The sequence below is a fragment of the Oncorhynchus nerka genome, linkage group LG19 (genome assembly GCF_034236695.1).
Source record: "Oncorhynchus nerka isolate Pitt River linkage group LG19, Oner_Uvic_2.0, whole genome shotgun sequence".
NCBI lineage: Eukaryota > Metazoa > Chordata > Actinopteri > Salmoniformes > Salmonidae > Oncorhynchus > Oncorhynchus nerka.
In genome coordinates, this window is record NC_088414.1 from 17,911,141 (window position 1) to 17,936,813 (window position 25,673).

Sequence of the window (25,673 nt, forward strand, 5' to 3'; positions counted from 1 at the left end):
CACTATATATTTTACCTCTTGGTGATGCCACCCGGAAACATAATGTTAGCTTTCACTCCTATGTGAACGATACACAGCTGTACATTTCGATGAAACATGGTGAAGCCACAAAATTGCCCTCCCTGGAAGCCTGTGTTTCAGACATACGGAAGTGGATGGCTGCAACTTTCGACTTTTAAACTCGGACAAAACAGCTTGTTCTAGGTCCAAAGATACAAAGATATCTTCTGTTGAATCTGACAATTAATCTTGATGTTTGTACAGTCGTCTCAAATAAAACTGTGAAGGATCTCTGCGTTTCTCTGGACTCTGATCTCTCTTTTGACGAACATATCAAGACTGTTTCAAGGACAGCGTTTTTCCATCTACGTAACATTGCAAAAATCAGAAACTTTCTGTTAAAAAATTATGCAGAAAAATTAATCCATGCTTTTGTCACTTCTAGATTACTTTCGGTCTACCCGGATAAAGCACTAAATATACTTCAGTTAGTGCTAAACACGGCTGCTAGAATCTTGACTAGAACCAAAAAATTTGATAATATTACTTCAGTGCCAGCCTCTCTACACTTGCTTCCTGCAGGGCTGATTTCCAGGTTTTACTGCTAACCTACAAAGCATTACATGAGCTTGCGCCTACCTGTCTTTCCAATGTGGTCTTGCCGTACATACCAACACGTACGCTATGGTCACAAGACACAGGCCTCCTTATTGTCCCTAGAATTTCTAAGCAAACAGCTGGAGGCAGGGCTTTCTTCTATAGAGCTCCACTTTTATGGAATGGTCTGCCTATCCATGTGAGAGACGCAGACTCTGTCTCAACCTTTAAGTCTTTATTGAAAACTCAAGCATTTCCCTTCACTCGCATTAACATCTGCTAACCATGTGTATATGACAAATACAATTTGATTTGATCTCTTCGGTAGGTCATATGATTGAGTGTAGTCTTTTGCCCAGGAGTACTATTATTTGACCATGCTGGTCATTTATGAACATTTGAACATCTTGGCCATGTTCTGTTATAATCTCCACCCGGCACAGCCAGAAGAGGACTGGCCACCCCACATAGCCTGGTTCCTCTCTAGGTTTCTTCCTAGGTTTTGGCCTTTCTAGGGAGTTTTTCCTAGCCACCGTGCTTCTACACCTGCATTGCTTGCTGTTTGGGGTTTTAGGCTGGGTTTCTGTACAGCACTTTGAGATATCAGCTGATGTACGAAGGGCTATATAAATACATTTGATTTGAGTGTGAAGGTGAAAGGAAAGGCTCTGGAGCGACTAACTGCCCTTGCTGTCTCTGCCTGGCCGGTTCCCCTCTCTCCACTGAGATTCTCTGCTGTAACCCTATTACAGGGCCTGAGTCACTGGCTTACTGGTGCTCTTCCATGCCGTCTCTAAGAGGGATGCGTCACTTGAGTGGGTTGAGTCACTGACGTGATCTCCCTTTCCGGGTTGGCGCCCCCCTCGGGTTCGTCCCGTATGGAGATCTTTGTGGGCTATACAGGGCCTTGTCTCAGTGTAGAAAGTTGGTGGTTGAAGATATCCCTCTAGTGGTGTGGGGGCTGTGCTTTGGCAAAGTGGGTGGGGTTATATCCTGCCTGGTTGGCCCTGTCTGAGGGTATCGTCGGATGGGGCCAGTGTCTCCCGACCCCTCCTGTCTCAGCCTCCAATATTTATGCTGCAATTGTTTATGTGTCGGGGGGCTAGGGTCAGTCTGTTATATCTGGAGTATTTCTCCTGTCTTATCCGGTGTCCTGTGTGAATTTAACTATGATCCCTCCAGTTCTCTCTCTCTTTCTCTCTTCTCTCAGAGGACCTGAGCCCTTGGACCATGCCTCAGGACTACCTGGCCTGAAGAGTCCTTGCTGTCCCCAGTCCACCTGGTCGTACTGCTGTTCCAGTTTCAAGTGATCTGCCTGCGGCTTTGGAACCCTGACCTGTTCACCGGACGTGCTACCTTGTCCCGGACCTGCTGTTTTCAACTCTCTCTCTCTATCGCACCTTCTGTCTCTAACTCTGAATGATCGGCTATGAAAAGCCAACTGACATTTACTCCTGAGGTGCTGACCTGTTGCACCCTCTATAACCATTGTGATTATTATTATTTGACCCTGCTGGTCATCTATGAACGTTTGAACATCTTGGCCATGTACTGTTATAATCTCCAACCGGCACAGCCAGAAGAGGACTGGCCACCCCTCAGAGCCTTGTTCCTCTCCTGTTTTATTCTTAGGTTCCTGTCTTTCTAGGGAGTTTTTCCTAGCCACCGTGCTTCTACACCTGCATTGCTTGCTGTTTGGGGTTTTAGGCTGGGTTTCTGTACAGCACTTTGTGACATCGGCTGATGTAAAAAGGGCTTTATAAATACATTTGATTGATTGACTTATTTACATGTGTTCCTGGCCTGTCCGACTGTGAGAGTGAAGGACTCACCTCTGTGTCCCTTTGTATCTCTCTGTCATGCAGTTTCTGCTGGGTAACATTGATGACCCTTCATGTTGGAACCACTTGTGGCTTGTGAGAAACCTCTTAAGAGTTGTCATATTTACAACAGTTATGATGTAGAGAACTATACCGATATGGGAATCTTATTATTATTTATTTTTGGATATCATGATATCCTTTTGGTCATAATCTGATCTCAATTATCATCACTTTGATAAGTAAACAAAAAAGCATACGCACATCACATGCGTAATACAATCATGAATGCCCACAAACATTTGAATGCAGTTCATATGGAGCACCAGGCACAGTATGAGGAGGCTCAGTCCATTAAGTCCAGTATATAGCTCAAATAGCCTTCTGCTATTTCCGCTAAATAGGACTGCAGCTCTGCATAGACTTGGAACAGAAAATTGCACACACTTCTCTTGACACACATGTCCATAGCAGAGAGCAAGTTTTTTTTTAAACACACTTGACGATATCTTGGTTTGGACCTCGTGCACAAAGATCATAGCCTTCTTTTCTGAAATGTCACAAGTAGCTTTGTTCACAGAATGAATCTCAGCTCCTTCACTTTGTGAGTCAGAGTCAGCTATTCTGATCATTATCCAAACTCAAGTACTGGCTCCAGCTCCATTCTGCCTCTGTGTTGCCATGGTGATGGACGCTGCGTTGGTGGGTGATGTGGTCTGCAGTCAGTGTTTGACTGGTGAAGAAGGGCAGGTGGTGAGTCAAGGACTGTCCAGGGTACTGTCCTGTACCACCCTCACTCCACTGACCCATGCCCTGGTTAGTAGTGTAGTGGCCATAGAGGGGGTAACTGTAACCCAGGTACCCAGGGTAGGTTTTGGAGGACGTGGGCAGATGGACAGGGGACATGCTATAGTCCTGGGGCATAGCTTGAGCCAAGGGGGTGTGTCCCATGTCCCTGACAGGGCCAGGACTGTTAGTCTTGTGCCCAGGGACAGTGGCTACATCACGGAGGTGAGACTCATAGCTGCGCCTGCCTTTGCAATCCTCCACTACAGAAGATGGAGATGGAAGTCTGCCATGCTCAACAGATCTGGAGAAAATAAAAATATGTAGCGGGTTACTAATATGTCATCAACCCACATACAGTATGTGAACTCAAACACTCGCTGACTCAAAGTGTCACTTTTAATTGCACAGTATGGAGGTGTAGTCTGCACCATAGAGTGCCTGTTAAGTATAGCACTGAGTCACTGAGTTTTCTATTGGCATAATGAGTCAGGATTCTGCATATGAACCTGTGTGGGTGTGCAGGCTGTTAGAGTGGGGATTCGCCTGTATGTTGGGTTTCACCTCCATAAAATGGAAGTCAAAGTATGCTTTACAATCTAGTTTATGATGCTACAATGTTGCGCTTATACATGCATGCGTGTGTGCCTGGTGGTTGTACAGTACCTGCATGGTTGGGAGGACATAGATGCAGGGCCAGGCACCATCTGCTCCTCGGAGCTGTAGTCCTGTCTGTGGTCGTGGAGCTCCAGTAGTTCAGTGTGCAGGCTGTGGCTCTGGGACGGGTCCTGTTCTATGGCCCAGGGGGAGAAGAGATCCTCCTTAGCCGACACCATGTTCTCTGTTGTTCCCAAGGTTATCCCCCTTTCTGCTGGCTCACAGTCTAATTTTGCCCTTTGGAGGTCTAAATGGGAAACGATTCTGGATCAATGAGACTGCCTATAGGCCTACGGACTGGACAACATTTGACATTATACAGATCTGATCAGTCTAATCTTACTGTATAGAGTTAAGATCCACACCTGAAGGATTTTTGAATTCTGTTTCTCTGTCTTGTTTGGCTTTCTTTGAAGCATTTCCAGAACTCTTGTTGGATCGACACCTATATGTAAAAAAAAAGGACAATAAAAACTTGTAAAGCACGTCTCCCCAACTCACACGCACGTAGTGTTATAGTTCTATTGATCCCTACCTCTTGCTATGAGTACGGGTGTTCTCCCCTTTGAATCCTTTAGCAAAGGGGTTGTGGTCAATCTTCAGTTTAGCGATCTGAAAGCAGGAGTGGAGATGAAGACATCAGATTGGGTTACACCCATTCCCAAAGAGCAAGTTAATTACGTGGCTACGCCGTTTGTATGTGCTTAATACGTGAGTTGATAGACGGACCTTAGTGTTCTGGTAGGCCGTGACTGCAGTGAAGGAGGTCTCAGGGAAGGAGAAGTAATGGAAGTGTCCCCAGCGCACACTGTGCAGACTGTCAGCCTGGACCACAGAGAAGCGTGGGATGTAGCGATGCATAGAGTGCAAGATGATCTGAGGAGAGAACAGACACCATTAATGAGTCAACTAATAACGTTGTTTACAGAAGTGACAGCTGTCTACTCTCAGACTGTGAGAGGTTGCGGGCTGGGGATCCAGTAGAGAGGGAGATACGTGTTCTTACATGGCCGTGCTGGTCCAGTGTGTGGTTGGTGAGTTTGAGCTTGAGAAAGGACACCGATTGTTTCATCCAGTAGGAGCCCGGGGTGGGGGAGTCTGGATGCACGTACGTCCGACAGGGGAGCTGGGGCTCGGCTTTCCCAGCCATGTCCCACTGGCCTTTATTCCACTACAAAGAGAGAGAGAAGGGGGAGGGGACGGGCGTTACTCAGGTGTGAAGCGAACCACAAAACAAGCCTCGACACGTAGATGCTCCACAAAAACTCACATACCCCCAGTCTTTACACTGATATATATAAGGAATATGTGGTGCATATTATTGCAAGCTTGAACAGTATCCTATAGGTATGTATATAATTGCTTATAATCTACCAACATATATACATGAACTGCTATAGCAAAGGAAAAACACTCCTCTCTCTCTCTCTCTCTCTCTGGAGCATATGGTCAAAAGCAATGTGTACTGAGGGGAGGGCCAGTGGATGCATGGAGGGGGTATTGCTCTCCATTCACTTTGATTGGAGCGGGGGGGGGGGGGGGATGGGTTGTTAAATGGCCGTGGCTGAACCTCCAGCTGGGGGTGGAAAAACAGGATGTAGGTCTTTGATATGCAGTGTGTGTGGTGATTGGCTGGGTGTGGGCGGGGCACCGTCTGGACTGTATGCTGGATGCAGACTGACTGCAAGCTTGTCTTCTACTTCATCTCCTTATGTTTCCTTTTAAAACAATGCCTGGCTATATTCCAAACTGTGACACATTTAGCTTATCTAATTGGAACTTTCTCAATAGAAATGTATTGTAATGTGTGTGTAAGATGTGATATATCAATCAAATGTATTTTCAATTAAATGTATTTATAAAGCCCTTTTTACATCTGCATATGTCACAAAGTGCTTACGCAGAGACCCAGCCTAAAACCCCAAAGAGCAAGCAATGCAGATGCAGAAGCACGGTGGCTAGGAAAAACTCCTTGCAACTGAGGCATTATATAAGGATGGTGGACATGTTGTTTTTACCCTGTATCTGGAGTTGTCCACCGGAACCATTTCCACCATGAGGACATAGTTGGTATAGGGTTGGAGTCCAGATAGACTGACGTTGCAATGGGGAAACATCCTCCTGATACATACAAATCCACACTAATTGTATTATCCTCTCAATTCCTGATCACAACTCTATGCGCTCTCTCAGACAAAGTATACTAGCAGCAGATACAGTTTCACAACGTTGGTAAAGCTACAATATTGGTAAAGCTACGATATGGCATGAAATTACGGGTGAAATGTACTTTGTAGTGAACACACCATATCATAGAATGTGTTTAGGAGATTTACGCAGATCAAAAATGATGATGAAGGATATAACAACAATTGTACCGGCCATGTTTGGTGATTATCATCTCAGTCCCCAGGTTGTGGAAGGACTTCCAGAGGTCAGCCTTTTCCAGGGTCATCCTGACGTTGCCTTGGTGGTAGGGTTCAGCTGTAGGGGGGGACGGGGTCATCATGTTGGGCCTCGGCTCTGGAGAGAGAGAGGGGGACATGGAGCCTTACAGAGTGGACCAGTGCTGGAGAAACCCCTTTGTTCACAGGGATTTCCACAGATAATGCAACATTTCAACTATGCAATAGACTTGCTGTTACTCTCTTGTTAGACCACTGACTGATGTAGCAAAGGTTGAAAAAGTGATGCTTACCAGAGATATGCTGCATTGCCTGCACGGTTCACCACAAATGTCAAAGAGAAGAGAATTCCTTATCCAAATGTGTGCGCTGATATCGCTGCTGTCAGACCCACATCCCTGTGAGAATACTGTGAGAGGAGCTGTGGACTTAGTGGTGGTCCTTGGATCATGAAAGGTTTCCTATCAATATCAAGACTTTCCTTTCCATATCCTTAACTTGTGGAGTTAGAGGGGCTGACCTCTGGAGTTCATTGGTCAGCCCAGAAGGGGAATGGCCCGTGAGGGCAAAGTGGGTGTGGTTACAACAGAGTGGTGTGCCTGGTTTTGAACCTTTGAAGTGTCAGACAAGAGGGTGGGAAATGGAGGGGGTGGGCATACTGTGGTGCTGTGAGGAAATAGCTGCCCGAACGTGACCTTTTGTTTCTAGAAATCACTGTTTAAAAAAAATATGTATATTTTCCAAATAAACTAATGTACCTTTATTTAACTAGGCAAGTCAGTTATTTACAATGATGGCCTACACCGGCCAAACCCAAACGACGCTGGGCCAATTGTGAGCCGCCCTATGGGACTCCCAATCACGGCCGGTTGTTAAACAGCCATCCCTAACATTGAGTGGCTGCTGCCAACATACTGACTCAACTCCAGCCACTTTAATAATGGAAAAATGTATGTAATCAATTTATCACTAGCCACTTTATATTATATAATGTTTACTTAACCTACATTACTCATCTCATATGCATATACTGTACACTATACCATATAATGCATCTTGCCATCTTGATGTAATTAAATGTATCACTAGCTACTTTAAACAATACCACTTTATATGTTTTTATACCTTACATTACTCATCTCATATGTATATACTGTACTCTATATCATCTACTGCATCTTGCCATCTTGATGTAATGTATCACTAGCCACTTTAAACAATGCCGCTTTATATGTTTTCATACCTTACATTACTCATCTCATATGTATATGCTGTACTCTATACCATCTACTGCATCTTGCCATCTTGATGTAATGTATCACTAGCCACTTTAAACAATGCCGCTTTATATGTTTTCATACCTTACATTACTCATCGTATATGTATATACTGTACTCTATACCATCTACTGCATCTTGCCTATGCCGTTCTGCCATCACTCATTTATATATTTTTATGTACATATTCGTATCGATTCCTTTACACTTGTGTGTATAAGGTAGTTGTTGTGAAATTGTTAGATTACTTGTTAGATATTAGTGCATGGTTGGAACTAGAAGCACAAGCATTTCGCTACACTTGCATTAACACCTGCTAACCATGTGTATGTGACAAATACATTTGATTTGATTTATTTGTGATACAGCCTGGAATCAAACCAGGGTGTCTGTAGTGACGCCTTGAGCACTGAGATGTGGTGTCTTAGACAGCTGCGCCATCCAGGAGCCTCATTTACATTGACACCCCCCCCATTTGTTTTGTTTTTACACTGCTGCTACTCACTGTTTATTATCTATGCATAGTCACTTCACCCCCAACTACATGTACAAATTACCTCGACTAACCTGTACCCCCCACACATTGACTCGGTACCCACTGTATATAGCCAAGTTATTGTTATTTTATTGTGTTACTTTTTATTATAATTTTGGTAAATATTTTTACTTAACTCTTTCTTGAACTGCCCTGTTGATTAAGGGTTTTAAATGGGGGAGCGGGGGGGGGGGGGGGGGTTGAGTTATCTCCGTCCTTGACAATGGGAGGCAGTTCTGGCTAATCATGGCCGATGGGCCCCCAGGCCTGGAGAGGTGCCGTATGGGGCCTAATGGGGCTGGCACAAGTGGCCTGTTAGCCTGAAAGGACAGAGGGAGGGGATGGGGGGATGGATGGAGGCTCCAGGGTTTCTGATGTGTGATAACCCCACCGCAGGGCCCTCCATTCTGGCTGCTCTGATCCCGTGCGGCCCCTGTCTGGGTCTGGAGCACCCTCCTGATCCCCGGCTGAGATCCATACACATGCTAAACACACCCAGAGAGCAGTGAAGGAGTGACGGTCACACAGCCCAGGCACATCCTATCTGAATTTCAGACGCAATCATCATTGAGGTTTGAGAGGACTCCAGAAGTTGGGTTTGAGTCTGTGTTCTGCATACTGTATTTGTGTTAATTACTCTGTGATAAACTATTACTGCACTGTTTTTGAGCACATGACATGGCCCAGATTGGTGAAGAAGTGCTTTGAATAAACATTGTTTAGATTCTGAATAGGTTACTGTGTCTGTGTGTGGACATTGTATGCAACACTTTTCATAGCACAAGGGTAGAGGGTGAGGCCTTTGTGTGTGGTAGCTTTAGTGGCTATTGTCTCAAGAGTTAGTATAGGGATATAATTCAATTCACACAGTGCTAAATGGAATATCTCATAGGGATACAACAGAGGACGTATAACAAATGCATGACACAAACTTTGTATGTCAGTGTGAAACTCATTGTTGCAGAAGGCTTAGTATCTCTGTTCGACTTTGCACCTTCAGCTTTAAGAATGTTCCAGATGGGAAAACCAGGATGACTCAGGCAGGCCCAAATACTCAGGTAAAATCAAGGTGTGTTTGTGTGCGTTGTACAGTAGTCTCGGAGAAGTTGAAGCGCATCGGAGTGTTCAATTAGGCCCATCGACTTTCCAGACTGACATGCAGAGACACATCCCTACCGCCTAGATCAACCTCAGCCTGGAAGGTGGAATTCTGTCGGCCTATGTGCCTGAAGTGTAGGTTTTCCAGATGACCTTTGCAACTATGATACAGTATGCATGGCAAAAATGGTTACACTTAGATATCTTTTGCGTTGGGACCGTTTCATGTCAAATAAGTTAGACATTGGCTTAATAAAGCGATAGGCCAATATACCACGGCTAAGGGCTGTTGTTAGGCATGACACAACGCTCGACTTCATCTCAGGCCTTACAACACCTGTGCCAATACATCCTTCAAACACCGGCTTCTCTGGCATTCTCTGGTCTCTTCAGATGAAGTTTCTCTGCTGCAGTGAGCATCTCTGTGGGAAGAGCTCACCCTGGTGGATTCTGGTTGCATGGCAACCTATTGGGCTCAGCTGCGTCTGTCTCCCCACACATGCAATTCTAATAATGTGGAAAATAATCTGAGTCACTCAACAGATAAAAACACGTTGAACCACTAGGGGGCACTCTAATTTCTCCTATAGATTATACATTGATACTCTAATTTCTCCTATAGATTATACATTGATACTCTAATTTCTCCTATAGATTATACATTGAACAACTCTGGTATTTACTTCCATATCAACACCACTGTTAGTAGGTAGCATTTAGCCTTTGCCTGCTCAATAGCACATTACACATTATAATTGTGTTTTATATTTGAAAAATTGAGAGAAGTCAGTTCTGGGGCTTGATCATTTATTACGTGGATGAATACTTTTCACTTTAAATTAAGGATTTTATTCAATGCAAGAAGAGAGAAAAAACTATTTTTGAAGCAAGATTGATTGGAAAAGCTAAATTGTTTGTGTCAGTGAAGACATGGATACCTTACAGTATAGAACTTGAATAAGAACATCTGAATGCCTTACAACACACTGCTTTATAAGGTTGGTTGTAGTTGAGAATTTAATTAAAGATTTTCTAACTTAATTGATGGAAGTATGATTTTATTTATCCACTTTAGAACAGTGCTAGTTAGTGTAAAATTGTATTTTACTGCTGTCCCAGCTCTAGGTTTGATGTCATTTGCGTTCAATCTAATGTGAAGGCAATTCCTTTTAGTGCCCCCTTCTGTGACCCAGTCATCTGACATACAGTCATGATCGAAATTATTGGCACCCTTGATAAAGTTGAGCAAAATAAAACACTAAAATAAATCATACAAATACTGAGTTATATTGCCACACACACTGACTTTGCCCTGGTACCTCACCCCCTAAACGCACACACACACACACACACACACACACACACACACACACACACACACACACACACACACACACACACACACACACACACACACACACACACACACACACACACACACACACACACACAATCCCCTGCACCTGTCATTTTGTCTCCGAAGAGAGCGACTAGTCCAGTGTTAAACGTGTCCCTGGCCCTGAGCCAGCCCCAGCCAGTGTACTGTGTCTGTACTGAGGAGATGAGAGGGATGGGGAGGGACGGAGTCAGACAAGGTGCTGCTGCACCACAGGAACGCTGCCAAAAGGAACTCAGTGACCTTCCTCTTCTCTCTCCTCCCCGCTCTGCTCTGCTATCTGGATAAGATTACACAGCACCACCATCGCCATGCTGATACCAGTGAATTACCCATCAGGGAGAGAAGGAAGATCAGGTCATGGAGGATAAATGGAAGAAGAGAAAAGGTGTAGCAAGAGAGGAAAAGGAGGAAAAAGATTATAAAGGAGGAAAAACATCAAAACAGATGGAGGAAGAGGAAAGAGATAAAAGCAGAAACAGGCAAAGACACAAAAAGGTGTTTTCTTTATTTGTTGTGTCAGACTGTTGTGCCCTTAACACAGGGCTTTACCAACACCTACAGTGGGACTGTGACACTCCACAATAGTGTGTGTGTGTGCGTGTGTGTTTGGTTGAGTGGACAAGGCTTGAGCGGGGGGAGGGACAGTCACTTTTTCTCTTTCCCCTCTTGATGTCTCCAGGCTGGCTTACTTCTTAGCTTTGCCCTGGGCAGCTACAGCCTCCATGGCCTTCTTCACAGTCTCAGCGTCTCCCAGGAAAGCCATGGGCTTGACGGGCTTCAGGTTTGCGTCCAGCTCGTACACAATGGGGATACCTGTTGGCAGGTTCAACTCCATGATGGCAGCGTCTGACATGCCTGACGAGACAGACAGAAAGACGTGTTAGGAGTGAGCAGAGGATAGTTTGTGAAATCAAGACTGATCATCCACATAGAGGAAATTCACATAAGGCAATGTATTTGACATGTGTATTCCCAGTGGAGGGGAAGTACAGATCCTCAAAGGCTGGTATATTTCTTAGCTAGTACCACCTTTGACAGGGGAGGTCGTCCATACTCCTCTTTCAGGGGAGCGCTAGTGGGGCCACTAAGTAGCTTGTTTCAGCAGACGTTACCTTTCTCTGCCCTTTCCCTCTGCCCTTTTGTCACCCCCTCTCCCTCTGCAACCCTGCAACCCTGTCGGCATCACCCCGGTCTCACCACTCCTGGAGAATGCAGAACCTTTCTGCAGAAAGGTCGTGTCAGTAACGGGAACCGTGCCCATGGCCTTTTCCACTGTGTCTGTCTGAGCTCCAGGGAGAGAGCAACAAGCTATTTATAGACTCCTGGTTATCTGGAAATGTGCCTTCAGAAAATATTCACACACCTTAAGTTTTTCCACATTTGGTTGTGTTACAGCCTGATTTTGTTTACACAGTACCCCATAATGTCAAAGTGGAATTATGTTTTGAGAAAAATATATATATTCATAAAATAATTTTAAAAGCTGAAATGTCTTGAGTCAATAAGCACTCAACCCCTTTGTTATGGAAAGCCTAAGTAAGTTCAGGAGTAAAAATGTGTTTAACAAGTCACATAATAAATTGTATGGACTTTATGTGCAATAATAGATTTTAACATGATTTTTGAATGACAACCTCATCTCTGTACCCTGCACATTTTCCCTCAGTCAGGCAGTGAATTTCAAACACATATTCAACCACAAAGACCAGAGAGGTTTTCCAATGCCTCGCACATTCATAGACTTGTCCTGAAGCCACTCCTGCAGTGTCTTGGCAGTGTGCTTAGGGTCGTTGTCCTGTTGGAAAGTGAACCTTCGCCCCAGTCTGAGGTCCTGAGCGCTCTGGAGCAGGTTTTCATAAAGGATCTCTCTGTACTATGCTCCGTTCATCTTTGCCTCAAACCTGACTAGTCTCCCAGTCCCTGCAGCAGAAAAACATCCCCACAGCATGATGCTGCCACCACCATGCTTCACTGTAGGGATGGTGCCAGGTTTCCTCCAGACGTGACGCTTGGCATTCAGGCCAAAGAGTTCAATAAAACCAGAGAATCTTGTTTATCATGGTCTGAGAGTCCTTTAGGTGCTTTTAGCAAACTCCATGCGGGCTGTCATGTGTCTTTTACTGAGGAGTGTCTTCCGTCTGGCCACTCTACCATAAAGGCCTGATTGGTGGAGTGTTGCAGGTGGAAGGTTCTCTCATCTCCACAGAGGAACTCTAAAGCTATGTCAGAGTGATCATCTCCCTGACCAAGGCCCTTCTCCCCCATTTGCTCAGTTTGGCCGGGCGGCCAGCTCTAGGAAGAATCTTGGTGGTTCCAAACTTATTCCATTTAAGAATGATGGAGGCCACTGTGGTCTTGGGGACCTTCAATGCTGCAGACATTTTTTGGTACACTTCCCCAGATCTGTGCCTCAACACAATCCTGTCTCGGAGCTCTACGGACAATTCCTTTAACCTAATAGCTTGGTTTTTGCTCTGACATGCACTATCAACTGTGTGACCTTATATAGACAGGTGTGTGCCTTTCCAAATCATGTCCGGTCAATTGAATTTACCACTGGTAGACTCCAATCAAGTTGTAGAAACATGTCAAGATGATCAATGGATACAGGATGCACCTGAACTCAATTTCGAGTCTCATAGCAAAGGGACTGAATACTTATGTAAATAAGTTATTTCGGTTTTTAAAAAGTAAAAATTTGAAACAAATTCAAATAACCTGCTTTTGCTTTGTCATTATGGGGTATTGTGTGTAGATTGCTGAGCAAATTTTTTCTTTAATCCATTTTCGAATAATCAATTTGGCTACTACATGATTCCACATGTATTATTTCATAGTTTTCATGTCTTCACTATTATTCTACAATGTATAAAATAGTAAAAATAAAGAAAAACCCTTCAATGAGTAGGTGTGTCCAATCTTTTGACTGGTACTGTGTATATATTTATATATATATATATAATGTATATACACTACAGTTCAAAAGTTTGGGGTCACTTAGAAACGTTCTCGTTTTTGAAAGAAAAACACATTTTTTTGTCCATTAAAATAACATCCAGTTGATCAGAAATAAAGTGTAGACATTGTTAATGTTGTAAATGACTATTGTAGCTGGAAACATCTGATTTGTCGTGGAAATCCGCACAGGCGTACAGAGGCCCATTATCAGCAACCATCACTCCTGTGATCCAATGGCACGTTGTGTTAGCTAATCCAAGTTTATAATTTTAAAAGGCGACTCCGGGATGCTAGCCTTCTCGGCAGAGTTGCAAAGAAAAAGCCATATCTCAAACTTGCCAATAAACATAAAATATTAAGATGGGCAAAAGAACCCAGACACTGGACAGAGAAACTCTGCCTAGAAGGCCAGCCTCCCGGAGTCGCCTTTCACTGTTGACGTTGAGGCTGGTGTTTTGCGGGTACTATTTAATGAAGCTGCCAATTGAGGACTTGTGAGGCATCTGTTTCTCAAACCAAACGCTCTAATGTACTTGTCCTCTCTCTCAGGTGTGCATCGGAGCCTCTCACTCCTCTTTATATTTTGTTTAGAGCCAGTTTGCGCTGTTCTGTGAAGGGAGTAGTACACAGCGTTGTACAAGATCTTCAGTTTCTTGGTAATTTCTCACATGGAATAGCCTTAACTTCTCAGAACAAGAATGGACTGACGAGTTTCAGACGACAGTGTCACGCCTTGGTCAATGTGTTTTGTGTTTTCGTTATATAGTTGGTCAGGCCAGGGTGTGACATGGGTTTATGTGTTGTATTTCGTATTGGGGTTTTTATTATTGGGATTGCGGTTGAGTAGGGGTGTTGTTAGGCTTGGCTGCCTGAGGCGGTTCTCAAGAGGTTAAGAGTCAGGTGCTTCTCGTTGTCTCGGATTGGGAACCGTATTTAGGTAGCCTGAGTTCACGTTGTATTTCGTGGGTGATTGTACCTGTCTTTGTGTATTCACCAGATAGGCTGTATAGTTTCACGTTCCGTTTGTTGTTTTGTATTCTCACAGTTATTTCATGTATCGCTATTTCCTTTATTAAAGCACATGAGTAACCTACACGCTGCATTTCGGTCCGACTCTCTTTCAACAGACGAACGCCGTTACAGACAGTTATTTGTTTCTAGCCATTTTGAGCCTGTAATCTAACACACAAATGCTGATGCTCTAGATACTCAACTAGTCTATTGCTTCTTTAATCAGCGCAACCGTTTTCAGCTGTGCTAACATGATTGTAAAAGGGTTTTCTAATATGAATTTAAAATGATAAACCTGGATTAGCTAACACAGGAGTGATGGTTGCTGATAATGGGCCTTTGTACGCCTATGTAGATATTCCATAAAAAATCTGCCTTTTCCAGCTTCAATAGGCATTTACAACATTAACAATGTCTATACTGTATTTCTCATCAAATTGATGTTATTTTAATGGACAAAAAAATGTGCATTTCTTTCAAAAACAAGGACATTTCTAAGTGATCCCAAACTTTTGAACGGTAGTGTGTATATATATATATATATATATATATGTGACTGGGTGCATGTGGTGTACCATACTATGCCTACAGGCCCAGCAGCTGTATTCTCACTGAACCACAGTAAGCAAACAGTTAGGCGATTAACTGTAATGTCACGAGTGTATCATTATGTTAGTATTATCATTGTATTGTCATTACTACTGTGTACCATCATTACTACTGTGTACCATCATTACTACTGTGTACCATCATTACTACTGTGTACCATCATTACTACTGTGCATCATCATTACTACTGTGTACCATCATTACTACTGTGCATCATCCTTACTTGTTGCAGGCTGCAGACCTTTCAGTTTGTGCAGGGGCTATGCATCTGTTAGATCTGTGAGTCATGTGATGTTTGACAACATGCCAACATTCCCTGTGAAACATTAACTCTAACCTTTTCCCTGTACCTCCTCTCCCACTTCCTGACCCCCCTGTGTCCAGCCACTGCAGCAGCCCATAATACCAACCCTCTAAGTGCTTGACAATTCCGCGGAGGCTGTTGCCGTGGGCAGCGATGATGACGTTCTTGCCAGCCTTGATCTGAGGTGCGATGACATCGTTCCAGTAGGGCAGGGCACGGGCAATAGTGTCTTTCAGGGACTCACATGTGGGCAGCTCACCGGGCTTCAGGCCCTTGTAGCGCCTTGACTGGTGGGAGGACAGAACAGCATGTTGGGTTACACTGCTCAAATGTATCATCACAAAAGCAGGTATGATGTAACATCCTAGAGGGCTGCAAATGAAACCTGGCAAAGCCTACGTAGTACCTCAAGCAGTACATGTCAGAGGAAATCACCCAAGTCATAGACTGTTGTCTCTGCTACCTCATGGCAAGCGGTACCGGAGTGCCAAGTCTAGGTCCAAAATGCTCCTTAGCTTCTACCCCCAAGCAATAAGACTGGTGAACAATGAGACTTCCCCCTCCCCTTTGTTTTACACTGCTGCTACTCGCTGTTTATTATCTATGCATAGTCACTTTACCCCTACCTACATGTACAAATTACTTCGACTAACCTATACCCCCGCACATTGACTCGGTACCAGTACCCCCTGTATATAGCCTTGTTATTGTTATTTAATTGTGTCACTTTTAAAAATCATTTTTACTTTAGTTTATTTAGTAAATTTCGTAACTTAACTTAAAACTGCATCGTTGGTTAAGGGCTTGTAATTAAGCATTTCACGGTAAGGTCTACACCTGTTCTATTCGGGGCGCATGTGACAAATAACATTTGATTTCATTTGATTCGTACAGTACATGTTTTGGCTCATACAAGTAACAAGTCTTACATGAGAAGTTCTAGAATTTCATCCAACACTATTCCATCCATCCAATGAATGCTGTTTTACTTCGACTGAAACCTGCAAGTCTTGCAGGATCTCCTAAGCAAGTCATAAATCTCCTGAAATTGACTGGTTTCCTTGTACAATGGGAACATATTCCAGGGGTAGTTGCACGCAACGCTTTAAAATAATGTGTCAGGTGTTATTATTATTATTATGTTAGCAGTCACAGACCTAAAATGTGGTTCACAAGTCTGTTTTGTGATGTACTACGATTCACCACCAGCAACACCGGCCTCTTACTTCACTGATGATCTTGTGGTAGGCGTGGTCGTGTTCCATGGGGGGAGGGGGGATGTCGAAGGAACGACGCCAGATCTTGACCTGCTCCTCTCCGTGCTTCTCGGCTGTCTCTGCCTTGTTGAGACCTGTCAGGCCGCCGTAGTGGCGCTCGTTCAGACGCCATGTGCGGTACACGGGAAGCCACATCTGGTCTGTGCCCTCCAGGATGGTCCACAGGGTCTTGACTGCTCGCTTCAGCACGGAGGTGTGGCAGATGTCAAACTTCATTCCGGCGTCCTTGATGGCCTTGGCACCACGTTTGGCCTCTTCCAGGCCCTTCTCGCTGAGGTCGGCATCAAACCAGCCGCAAAATTTGTTGTACTGGTTCCACTCACTCTCGCCATGACGGACGATCACCAACTTATGGGCAGTAGTCATGCTTGCAGTGTTGCTTTAAATTCCTTTACCAAACACACGAGACACGGCCCTACCTTATGGTACACACACACTCTGAGACCAACAGCCCAGAGCGACTCCTCACACACTCTTTTTATAGCATTCTGGAATAAGGCCCTGCATAGCAGCCGGGCGTAAACTGCTCTCCACCAATGAGGGCACTTCACCCCCTGATGGACAGCTAGGCTCAGCCAATAGGGCAGTGCCTCCCATGGACTGGAGGGACATGTCCCAGCTGGGAAGGCCAGAGGTCAGGGATTGAGCTAAAATAGCAACATGACTTTTAAACCGAGAGCTGTGAAATAAAAGTGTAAAGATCAGAGTAAGCTGCTGCTGCTGAGGTGCTGTAGAGTGCACGGGAGGCTGCTGAGGGGAGGATGGCTCATAATAATGGCCGAAACGGAGCAAATGGAATGGCATCACACACATGAAAACCATGTATATTTGACCTATTCCACCTATTCCGCTCCAGCCATTACCACGAGCCCGTCCTCCCCAATTAGGGTGCCAACAACCTACTGTGGTAGAGTTTCTGACATCAATTTAAGGCAATGGAATTAGTAATCTAACTCCAAAACTAGAACTGATACAGGCAATTATACCATGCAGTGAGGTAGTAGTGACTAGGGTAAAACAGACTAAAACATTCTGTCTCAACATGGGGTTACGTTAGGGGAAGTTGTATAATATCACACATACTCCAGTAGGTCTACTGTATGATAACACACATACTCCAGTAGGTCTACTGTATGATAACACACATACTCTAGTTGTCCTACTGTATAATATCACACATACTCCAGTAGTCCTACTGTATAATATCACACATACTCCAGTAGTCCTACTGTATAATATCACACATACTCCAGTAGGTCTACTGTATAATATCACACATACTCCAGTAGTCCTACTGTATAATATCACACATACTCCAGTAGTCCTACTGTATAATATCACACATACTCCAGTAGGTCTACTGTATAATATCACACATACTCCAGTAGTCCTACTGTATAATATCACACATAGTCCAGTAGGTATACTGTATAATATCACACATACTCCAGTAGGTCTACTGTATAATATCACACATACTCCAGTAGGTCTACTGTATGATAACACACATATTCTAGTAGCCCTACTGTATAATAACACACATATTCTAGTTGTCCTACTGTATAATAACACACATATTCTAGTAGCCCTACTGTATAGTATCACAGATACTCCAGTAGTCCTACTGTATAATATCACACATACTCTAGTAGTCCTACTGTATAATATCACACATACTCCAGTAGTCCTACTGTATAATATCACACATACTCTAGTAGTCCTACTGTATAATAACACACATATTCTAGTAGTGCTACTGTATAATATCACACATACTATAGTAGTGCTACTGTATAATATCACACATACTCCAGTAGTCCTACTGTATAATAACACACATACTCCAGTAGGTCTACTGTATAATATCACACATACTCTAGTTGTCCTACTGTATAATAACACACATACTCCAGTAGGTCTACTGTATAATATCACACATACTCTAGTAGTCCTACTGTATAATATCACACATACTCCAGTAGGTCTACTGTATAATATCACACATACTCTAGTAGCCCTACTGTATAGTATCACACATACTCTAGTAGTCCTACTGTATAATAACACACATATTCTAGTAGTGCTACTGTATAATATCACACATACTATAGTAGTGCTACTGTATAATATCGACCATACTCCAAAGAACACACATTAGAAACTGTACTTATTCCCAGTACAACCACTATTGGGTCTCCACAGGACAACAGTCTGCAAATAAATGCAGTCAGCAAATATTTATTTGGGATGTTTGAAATTCTATGCAGAAATGCACCAAGGTTTCAAACCGTTCCTACCACCCACTTAAATTCTGGGGCCATTACAGGTGAAAATACTGATTCGGCATTAAACTGACCGAGAGTCAGGGCGGAGCCCAAACTACAGGGCCAAGTCAATCAATGCCCCTTTTACCAATCAAAGTATGAGCCACATTGAGGAAAGAGAGAAATACAATATCAGCAAATACATTAGTAATGGAACTCTTGGCATGTAGCCAATCTGCATATCTTATATCACAAAAAAGGACAGAGAGATAGAGGAATCACAAAGAGAGAGAAAGACTGAGGATGCTGCCGTGAGAGAGAGCGAGAAATAGAGAGAAAAGCGAGAGGTAGAGAGAAAGCAGGTAAAGCTGAAAGAGAAGGGTGTATGAGAGAGAAGTGGAGAGGATACTGCGGGGCTGGGTGTGGAGGGGATGGGTGAAAACACTACTGTATTCAGGGCTGGCTTTCACTTTTTGGGGCCCTAAGCTAATTTATTTTTACAACATGGGCTGTAAAGAGAATGTTGCAGTTTCAAAGCAAGTTTGCTGCAATTTTACACATTTGCCATGTCAATATGACTTCTGAGTGAGAGTGACTCACAAAATCAATGGGGGCCCCCTGGAGGTCAGGGTAATTTGACCATGATAACTACAAGTATATATACCTGGCTAGACTCATTTACCAATCTAAAACATTTTAGCTGACATGGGCTAGTTGAGGGACTGTCAGTGACTGACATGGGCTAGTTGAGGGACTGTCAGTGACTGACATGGGCTAGTTGAGGGACTGTCAGTGACTGACATGGGCTAGTTGAGGGACTGTCAGTGACTGACATGGGCTAATTGAGTGACTGTCAGTGACCGACATGGGCTAATTGAGTGACTGTCAAAATGCCGATGCACAACAATCTAAATTGCACCTTGTATACTCTACTATTCTAACTCTCAACAGTAAGTTGAGCCCCCGACTGATTTCTTAAAATGCCTGGGGCTTTACTTATGACTCAGCTTGCGGCAGCACCCCACACCTACTGTAGCCAAGCAACCCACATCCATCTCACCTTCAAGGCTTCTGCTTTGAGAACTGTCAGCAAAATATACACATACAAAAGAGACACACAAACACACGTAAATTCATACACTCTCCTCAAATGTGTACAGGCGAAATGCATAATATACTGCACCTAAACATGGACTCATACCAGCCTGTTCTCTCACAAGATCCTCATACTATGCTTAAATGTATGGCCAGTCACTGTGCTATCCATTCTCTCAATCAACAGTCTGGGACAGTATAAAATGTGTATCTCCCCCACCCCTCTCGGGAGGAAGTGGAGGAGGAAAAGGATGAAGTGGGTGTCAGCAAGGAGGAAGCAGAGTGTTATTGACCAGCTATGGTTCCCTCTTCACTCTGGAGCTGAAAGATAAGAAGCCTGTTTCTCTTGTTAGGGAATAAACATGACAATATAAAAAGACCATTCAACTTCTCTTCAAATTCCTCAGTGTCCCTTCCAACTAAAGCAATCATGAAAATGTATTTGAATTCATTTGACCTATTTTGTATAATAGATGCATTATCTATCATTATTATTATGATGATCTATTATTATGATTATCAATGCATTATCATCCCAAAAACACAAACACATCTTCACAGACATCATCATACTTATACACATTATCATTACAGCATCTGATTCAGAACCTCACAAGTATCTACAGGCACCAAACAGTATCTTCCCAGCCATAATGTATAAATAAATAAACACATACCGTCCAGCCGAGTGTTCGGTGTTTATCAATGTGGGTTTTCTGTGGTCATGGGTGTCTCTCTCTAATTGACCAGCAGGGCAGGTGCTGTGTCACTGTATGAGGAGAAGCTGTGTATAATATCAATGCATAGGCTGCTGTAGAATGAGGACAGCCCATTCATTTTCTTCCCCTACAGGGAGGACTGCGAGACCTACATTCAAATGAATGACTCAAGTAATTTCATGCGACTATTCATTTTTACTATCGGTGCAGGTACAGTGCAGATTTATATTTCATTATCCAGAGGCTTTAGCTATCTTACTCTACTTTCCTGAACATTAACTTGTGAACATTAGTAGTCAAGGTTACTGTGTGTGACAGAAACAGTGTAGAGAAACTAGAAACATGTTAACCTCCTTTGTACCCTCAAAAACACAAATATCTTTCCATCTGCAACCTCTCCCTCCCCCTTTCTTTCCTTCTTTCCTTTCCTTTCTCCCTCTCTGTCCGTTGCAGTGTAAGCCTATCGATCCCGCATAGTCAGAGTTTGGGAATGCGCCTGCGTCAGAGTTCTTCCTCCTGCTATAAAAGCTGGAGCCACTGCAGCAGCATCAGTCTGGGTTCTTCACCTGAGCCCTACAGACACATTGACACAGAGCCAGACAGAGCTGCCTGCCCTCCCAGCCCAGCCATGAGTACCCTCGGCTTTGACCCTTACTACTCATCCTCCTCCTATCGCCGCTGGCACGTGGAGGGAGCCCCCCGCGGAGTGATGACCAAGGGGAGGTCACGATCGGCCTTCTCCTCCCACGCCTCCCCTCTCTCCTCCTCCGTGAGCTCCCGTCTGCAGTACTCCTCTCCTGGCCAGGCTCTGCATTCATCCATGGCCTCTTCCTCCTCTGTGGAACTGGAGCTGAGCCAGGCGACCCAGGTGAGCTCTGAGTTCCGCACAGTGAGGACCCAGGAGAGGGCCCAGCTGCAGGACCTCAACGACCGCTTCGCTGGCTTCATCGAGCGTGTGCGGGAGCTGGAGCAGCAGAACCGTGCACTGGAGGCTGAGCTGGTGATGCTGAGGCAAAGGCACGGTGAACCCTCCCGCCTGGCAGCCCTTTATGAGCAGGAGGCGCGGGCCCTGAGGGCCGCCGTGGATGAGGCGCGTGGGGAGCAGCAGGCCGCCTTGGGCCAGAGGGAGCGCCTGGAGCAGGTCCTGAGCGCCCTGCAGGCCCGCTACGAGGAGGAGGTGGTGGCCCGCGAGGACGTGGAGGGCAGGCTGCTGGATGCACGGTGTGGGGCCGACCAGACTGCCCTGGCCAGGGCTGAGCTGGAGAAGAGGGTGGAGACCCTGCTGGACGAGGTGGCCTTCCTCAAGAAGCTCCACGAGAGGGAGGTGGTGGAGCTCCAGGCCCAGGCCCAGCTGGGGGCCCAGGTGGCTGTGGAGATGGAGGCAGCCACACCAGACCTGTCCGGTGCTCTGAGGGACATCCGGGCCCAGTACGAGAGGCTGGCGGCCAAGAACATGCAGTCTGCTGAGGAGTGGTTCCATGGGAAGGTGGGCTCCCTGACGGAGAGTGTTGCCCAGCACAGCGATGCGGTGAGGAGCTCCAGGGATGAGGCAGGGGAGTACCACCGGCAGCTCAAGGCCCACCTGCTGGAGATCGATACCTGCCGGAGTCTCAACAAGTCTCTGGAAAACCAGCTACACATCATGGAGGACAAGCAGAGCGCTGAGATCAGCAACATGCAGGTCAGTGGTGGTACTGCAGGACGAATTAAACAGCAAATCTGATGCAAATACCTCAGAATAAATGCAATCTTGATGTGAATTTATTTATGTTTAGAAACTGCTTACTAATAGGTAAATGACTATATCAGAATACAAGACACCAATAATGTTTTATATTTTGTGCCAAGTGGAACTGATTTAGTAATACAGAATAGGAACAAATAAGATTATTTTGAATACATTTAAAATTTCATCCATTCAGACATTTTAGGCATATTACCTGTATTACCCACTGTAAAAAAAAAATGTTTTATCCACTTCATAACCTTTAAACGTCTCCCATAGGACACTATTGGCCAGCTGGAGAATGATCTGAGAGCCACCAAGCAGGAGATGGCTCGCTACCTGAAGGACTACCAGGACCTGCTGAATGTTAAGATGGCCTTGGACATTGAGATCGCTGCCTACAGGTAGGATGCTATGAGGAGCATTGGCCAGAGCTTCAACTTAAACAAATATAATGTAATAACAGCACCAATTTGTAAGTCGCTCTGGATAAGAGCGTCTGCTAAATGACTTAAATGTAAATGTAAATGCCAGTCCAGGTCAAGGAAAGTCTATTGCTCTTTTATTCTAAAGTTTTATCTTTCCCATGATCCTTTACTTTTCCAGGAAGCTGCTGGAGGGGGAGGAGTCTCACTTCAGTGTGGGCGGATCAGGGGGTATGTCCAATGTCTATGGCCACAGCTTGTCAGTCATGCCCTCCTTCAGCCGCTCCATGTTCTCAATGCAGTCTAGCCTGAGCTCTGGCGCCCCCTACCTGATGACCTCACGCTTCCTCGGCTCCTCATTCGTCTCTGGAGAAGACATCATCTCTACCAGCCTGGCCCAGCGGGACTCTGCCAGCCCACCACAGGAGGAGGAAGAGGAGGAGAAGGAGGAAGAGGAGGCGATGGCGGAGGAAGAAGCAGAAGAGAAGAAAGAGGAGGGACAGGAAGAGGAAGAAGAGGGTGGAGAGGAGAAGGAGGAAAAGGGAGAAGAGAAAGAGGAAGATGGGGATGAGGGAGGCGAGGAGGAGAAGGAAGATGGAGAGGATGCTAAAGATGGAGATCAAGGTTAGCGTTGGGATATTTCCCCTCAAAGAATATTCTCTATTGTTGTTGTGTATGGCTTACATGCTGACATTTTTACAAACCTGTATACTAACTAAATTATTCCTCTATTCTCAATTATTTCCTTTTTTGATATAGGTGGAGATGAGAATGCAGAAACTGCAAAAGAGGATGGAGAGAAAGATAAGGACGAGGGTGGGGAGCAGGATGGAAAGGAAGGTGTGGAAGAGGAGTGGGTAGAGAAAGAGGGAGGAGATGATAAAGAAGGGGGAGATAAAGATGAAGAGGTGAAAGATGAAGGTAAAAGTGAGGAGAAAAAAGATGACGACTCAGAAACCAAAGAAGGGAAGGGCGAACCAGAGATGTCCAAGAGTGAGGAGAAGAGAGAAAAATCTGCCGAAGAGAAAGACTAATCTGAAATACCAAAGGCTAAAAAGTAAGTTTGTGGCCCAAGACCACACAAGCCAAAAGACAGTCTAATAAAACCTCAGCTCGGCAAACTGCAGAAATACCCAACATTATCGACTCCAGTGTGCTTGTTAACAAGGTGCTCAATACAATGTCTTTTAGTGCACTAATGCATCAAAATCAAGGTTATCTGCTAGCAGTTATAAGTCAATAAAATCAATAAAGGTCACACAATTCCTCTAGTATGTGTGTAAGAGTGTGTATGCTATGCCTGTGCAAGTCTGTGAGAGTGTGGTTTTGGATGGTTGAATAAATACTTTTGAAAGCCATGCAGAGTGTGTAATTGATTTTTTTTGTCCTTATACTGAATCATGCTGAATAATAACTCAGTAAACAGTATTTTTTAAAATTTTATCAGGATGAAATGTTGAACATATCATTGATACATCTTGAAGGTGCTTAAAAACATGACCACATAGTTAACCACAATGTGAAAACATATAAGGCCTGTTGTTCATCATACATGACAGCAGGTCCTTTCTCAATTAATTCATTAAAACATTTAACAGGTTATGTGTCATGATTTATAAACATTTTGTAAATGTTGAAAAAAACTATATATTGAATGGTTTATAAGCTGCTTGTAACAAGACAGAGTACTGTTTAACGATGCTTATTAGCCTATCAGACACACACACACACACACACACACACACACACACACACACACACACACACACTGGTGTGTTGCACAGAATTAGATATCTCTGTGTGTTGCACTTCGGGTAACCTGTCTATAATGCCGATCATGAATGGCGAACACAGCTAGTTCTCTGGGTTTGGAGTTGCCTACATCGACATTCGGGGCACGCAGGCACAATCACGACGCACTGTCAGGGATCTGATCGTTTTTTGTACTTTATTCCGTCTTGAAGGAGCACTAACCTGGCAAGGTCCACATCAGAGGCTCCATCAGCTATGCAGCTCAGGTCCAATGTGTCTGAGAACAGATGCTGAGGAACGGGAGGAACTTCAGAGAGGGATGGCATTTTTATTACCTCATTTCAGGGCTGAGAACGATCAAATCTGGGATCAGTCGTGTGTTTTTATTGCTTTTAAGACATTGAAATACTGTGGAGCTGATTTTATGACTCTTCAAAATTTAGTTGCTTCCTTCGGCACTCTACGTGAGTGCTGAGCTAAAATCCTGAGAGGAAGAATGTTAGCAATCAGCAGAGTCACCCATGGACAGCACCCAACATGGGTCTGCAATCAGCAGAGTCACCCATGGGCAGCACCCAACATGGGTCTGCAATCAGCAGAGTCACCCATGGACAGCACCCAACATGGGTCTGCAATCAGCAGAGTCACCCATGGGCAGCACCCAACATGGGTCTGCAATCAGCAGAGTCACCCATGGACAGCACCCAACATGGGTCTGCAATCAGCAGAGTCACCCATGGACAGCACCCAACATGGGTCTGCGATCAGCAGAGTCACCCATGGAAAGCACCCAACATGGGTCTGCGATCAGCAGAGTCACCCATGGACAGCACCCAACATGGGTCTGCAATCAGCAGATTCACCCATGGACAGCACCCAACATGGGTCTGCAATCAGCAGAGTCACCCATGGACAGCACCCAACATGGGTCTGCAATCAGCAGAGTCACCCATGGACAG

General features: G+C 44.6%; 2 protein-coding genes and 1 pseudogene across 2 annotated transcripts; 1 reads left to right on the forward strand and 2 right to left on the reverse strand.

Moving 5' to 3' along the window:
* Positions 1–2,566: 2,566 nt before the first annotated feature.
* On the reverse strand, positions 2,567–6,725 carry LOC115101127 (T-box-containing protein TBX6L-like; annotated as a pseudogene).
* Positions 6,726–11,048: 4,323 nt separating this feature from the next.
* LOC115101128 (phosphoglycerate mutase 2-like) lies at positions 11,049–17,191 on the reverse strand. Its single transcript, XM_029620356.2, has 3 exons — positions 16,683–17,191; positions 15,563–15,743; positions 11,049–11,429 (listed from the first exon to the last, which is right to left on the reverse strand). Exons 1-3 carry the CDS (start codon positions 17,097–17,099, stop codon positions 11,260–11,262), a joined length of 768 nt encoding a protein of 255 aa, XP_029476216.1. The 5' UTR covers positions 17,100–17,191; the 3' UTR covers positions 11,049–11,259.
* A 4,104-nt stretch (positions 17,192–21,295) lies between these two features.
* Positions 21,296–24,320, forward strand: LOC115147008 (neurofilament light polypeptide-like). The gene is made up of 4 exons (XM_029688997.2): positions 21,296–22,492; positions 22,817–22,941; positions 23,144–23,586; positions 23,722–24,320. Exons 1-4 carry the CDS (start codon positions 21,302–21,304, stop codon positions 23,994–23,996), a joined length of 2,034 nt encoding a protein of 677 aa, XP_029544857.2. The 5' UTR covers positions 21,296–21,301; the 3' UTR covers positions 23,997–24,320.
* Positions 24,321–25,673: the final 1,353 nt, after the last annotated feature.

What these genes read in the sequence shown, in the direction of transcription:
- LOC115101128 (XM_029620356.2), bottom strand. Translation starts at nt 17,099, where the DNA reads ATGACTACTGCCCATAAGTTGGTGATCGTCCGTCATGGCGAGAGTGAG. An exon ending in ACCACAAGATCATCAGTGAA is followed by an intron (nt 15,744 to 16,682) that starts GTAAGAGGCCGG and finishes TCCTCCCACCAG; the next exon opens with TCAAGGCGCTACAAGGGCCT. An exon ending in AATTGTCAAGCACTTAGAGG is followed by an intron (nt 11,430 to 15,562) that starts GTTGGTATTATG and finishes CTGTCTCGTCAG; the next exon opens with GCATGTCAGACGCTGCCATC.
- LOC115147008 (XM_029688997.2), top strand. Translation starts at nt 21,302, where the DNA reads ATGCGCCTGCGTCAGAGTTCTTCCTCCTGCTATAAAAGCTGGAGCCAC. An exon ending in CTGAGATCAGCAACATGCAG is followed by an intron (nt 22,493 to 22,816) that starts GTCAGTGGTGGT and finishes CGTCTCCCATAG; the next exon opens with GACACTATTGGCCAGCTGGA. An exon ending in ATTGAGATCGCTGCCTACAG is followed by an intron (nt 22,942 to 23,143) that starts GTAGGATGCTAT and finishes TTACTTTTCCAG; the next exon opens with GAAGCTGCTGGAGGGGGAGG.